This window comes from Miscanthus floridulus, chromosome 2 (assembly GCF_019320115.1).
Source record: "Miscanthus floridulus cultivar M001 chromosome 2, ASM1932011v1, whole genome shotgun sequence".
Lineage (NCBI taxonomy): Eukaryota > Viridiplantae > Streptophyta > Magnoliopsida > Poales > Poaceae > Miscanthus > Miscanthus floridulus.
Window position 1 is genome coordinate 37,756,005 of NC_089581.1, and position 2,512 is coordinate 37,758,516.

The 2,512-nt window shown below is 41.6% G+C and overlaps 1 protein-coding gene across 1 annotated transcript; it reads left to right on the plus strand.

Moving 5' to 3' along the window:
• The first annotated feature begins 988 nt into the window (after positions 1-988).
• LOC136536362 (BTB/POZ and MATH domain-containing protein 1-like) lies at positions 989-1,920 on the plus strand. The gene is made up of 2 exons (XM_066528684.1): positions 989-1,469; positions 1,871-1,920. The coding sequence occupies exons 1-2, from the start codon at positions 989-991 to the stop codon at positions 1,918-1,920; spliced, it is 531 nt and encodes a 176-aa protein (XP_066384781.1).
• Positions 1,921-2,512: the final 592 nt, after the last annotated feature.

The window sequence follows — 2,512 nt, forward strand, 5'->3', positions numbered from 1 at the left end:
CATAGGAATTAAGTCTCTAGGAATTTCTCTCATATCCAACTACAACAATCTAAATTCGCATCAGTGAAACCAATAGATTTTCACTTATATTTTCCAAAATGCTAGGAAGTATCCAATCTATACGACCATAGGAATTAAAAATCTCCGGGAACTCCTCTCATATCCAGCTACAACAATCTAAATTCGCATCAGTAAATAAACCAATAGATTTTTTGACTTTTATTTTTCTAGAACTGGGCAGTAACCAATCTGAACTTCCATTAGACCCTGCACTACACAAACCCTGAAGGAACATACAGTGTAACCAACACAACCCCATAGGTAAAAATAATCACGACCAAAACCACAAATATAAATCTACACAAAGTCTCGCTGTTTATTATCATTGCACTTCCATGTATTTTTTATACAAACAAGATCAAAACCAGTAAATCATTAAGCACATATCAGAAACTCAAAAGTAAAAAAGAATCATGCCAATTATCCACCCGTCACTAAATTTTTCTACAAATGGAGTGCCAATATCTGTAGGACTGCAACAAACACCTTGATGGCACGCGACAACCTTGATGTGCCTATTAGAGGTGTATTAAACTGTGGTTAACAATTAAAACAAAATGGCAAGCCATGCACGGGTCAGATCTATCGCGTTCATAATATACATGGACTATTTGTGATGGTACAAGAGAGGTAGTGAAAACATCATCACTGTGAAACCCAAATTTCAAAAGTCAGAAATCTGGGTAATGATGACAGTGACATTTCATATTAGGTAACCAGAGAGATTGTGGAGCAACTGAATAACTGACAGATTTCATAAAGCAGATAAATATGAAGTTTACGAATTCACATATTAATTGAAGTGGATTAGTTTCTGAATGAAAGGGATGATTTAAGTAAGTAGGGGATGATTCAGTCTACTAATAATCAATAAAAAGTTCACCGAGATTGCCCTCTATATGGACTTCCCAAATCTAATGATACTCCAATGCGGCCGCCAAACCAGCACCAGCACCTCGGCCACCTCCTAGCAGGCCAGGTGGGAACTGATGTGCAATTTAAGGTTGGCAGTGATCTGTTCTCGGCGCACAAGTGCATTCTCGCCACCCGGTCCACGGCCTTCCTGGCCGAGTTCTTTGGCCCAGCAGGGAAGGAGAACCGCACTGATGTCAGTCGTGTGCGCATCCGCATAGACGACATGGAGCCGAGGGTGTTCAAGGCTTTGCTCCATTTCATCTACACCGACGCTCTCCCTGAAGTACACGAGGACGACAAGGTCGTGATTGCACAGGGTCTGCTTGTGGCAGCAGACCGGTATGCCATGGAGAGGCTGAAGTTGATCTGTGCCAACATGCTCTGCAGCTACATAAGCGATGCACGTATGGCCATCACTACAGTGGACCTTGCAGACAAACATGGCTGCCCTAGGCTCAGGGAGGCGTGCAAGAAGTTCCTCATGGACCACTTCAGTTTGGATGGGGCAAAGGCGTTGCTATCTCTGTTCTATTCTAAGTGCTACTACTGCATAATTTTCTTTTGGCGTTTTATTATCAATTCTATATATGCATGTAGCTGCATGCACCTCCTATCCCACTTTGAGACATTTTGTAATCAGTTGCTTAATAATATATATCAATGTTATGTTCGACAAGGTCGCTGCTTGATCTATTTTATCTTGTATTTATTAGTGCTAGTATACCTGATGTGATGTTAACTTTACCAGCATGATAGGTAGCTGTTCCTCTGCAAAGCAAAAGCTCATACTTCTGTGTGATTTGCTTTTTTAATTACAACATACAAGCAAATAAATGTAAACGAACTTAATGCTACACCCAAAAAATGCATTTTCAGTTTGTCATTTTGCATGCAGGCAAGGAGAGGGAAAATACAGTAGGATCTGGGAATAAGCAACAATCTTGAAATCTTGGCTCTATTTTTGACCTCATCATGCCATCACCCAGAATTCACTCCCTAGTCTGGAAAACCTTTATCTATCCTGAAAGGATCAAGATGCCTAAGAGAGGATGAATTGGACTAATTCTAAATTTCTTTGTAATAATTAAGTCCTATGGTTAGCCCAATTAACCCCTTGTGCCTAGAAAGTGTTTTTATTGATCTTCCGCACAAAAGTTTAGCAACCTAAGTTCCAATCCTACTCTAGCATGGCAATTCTATGAATGTAAATGACAAGAATTAAATTGCTCAAAGTAAAATGAGAAGGAGGAACACGGTGATGTTTTGCCGAGGTATCGGAGAGTCGCCACTCCCCACTAGTCTTTGTTGGAGCACCCGTGCAAGGGTGTAGCTCCCCCTTGATCCGCGCAAGGATCAAGTGCTCTCTACGGGTTGATTCTTTGACACTCCATCGCGATAAATCACCCACAACCGCTCACAACTTGAGTTGGGTCATCCACAAGCTCCGCCGGATGATCACCAAGCTCCCAATCACCACGAAGACGTCTAGGTGATGGCGATCACCAAGAGTAACAAGCACGAACTCTCACTTGACCAT

Excerpts from the sequence above, each read along its gene's own strand:
- LOC136536362 (XM_066528684.1), top strand. The coding sequence starts at position 989 with ATGCGGCCGCCAAACCAGCACCAGCACCTCGGCCACCTCCTAGCAGGC. Across the intron at positions 1,470-1,870 it reads GTTCCTCATGGACCACTTCA|GCAAGGAGAGGGAAAATACA; the intron begins GTTTGGATGGGG and ends TTTTGCATGCAG.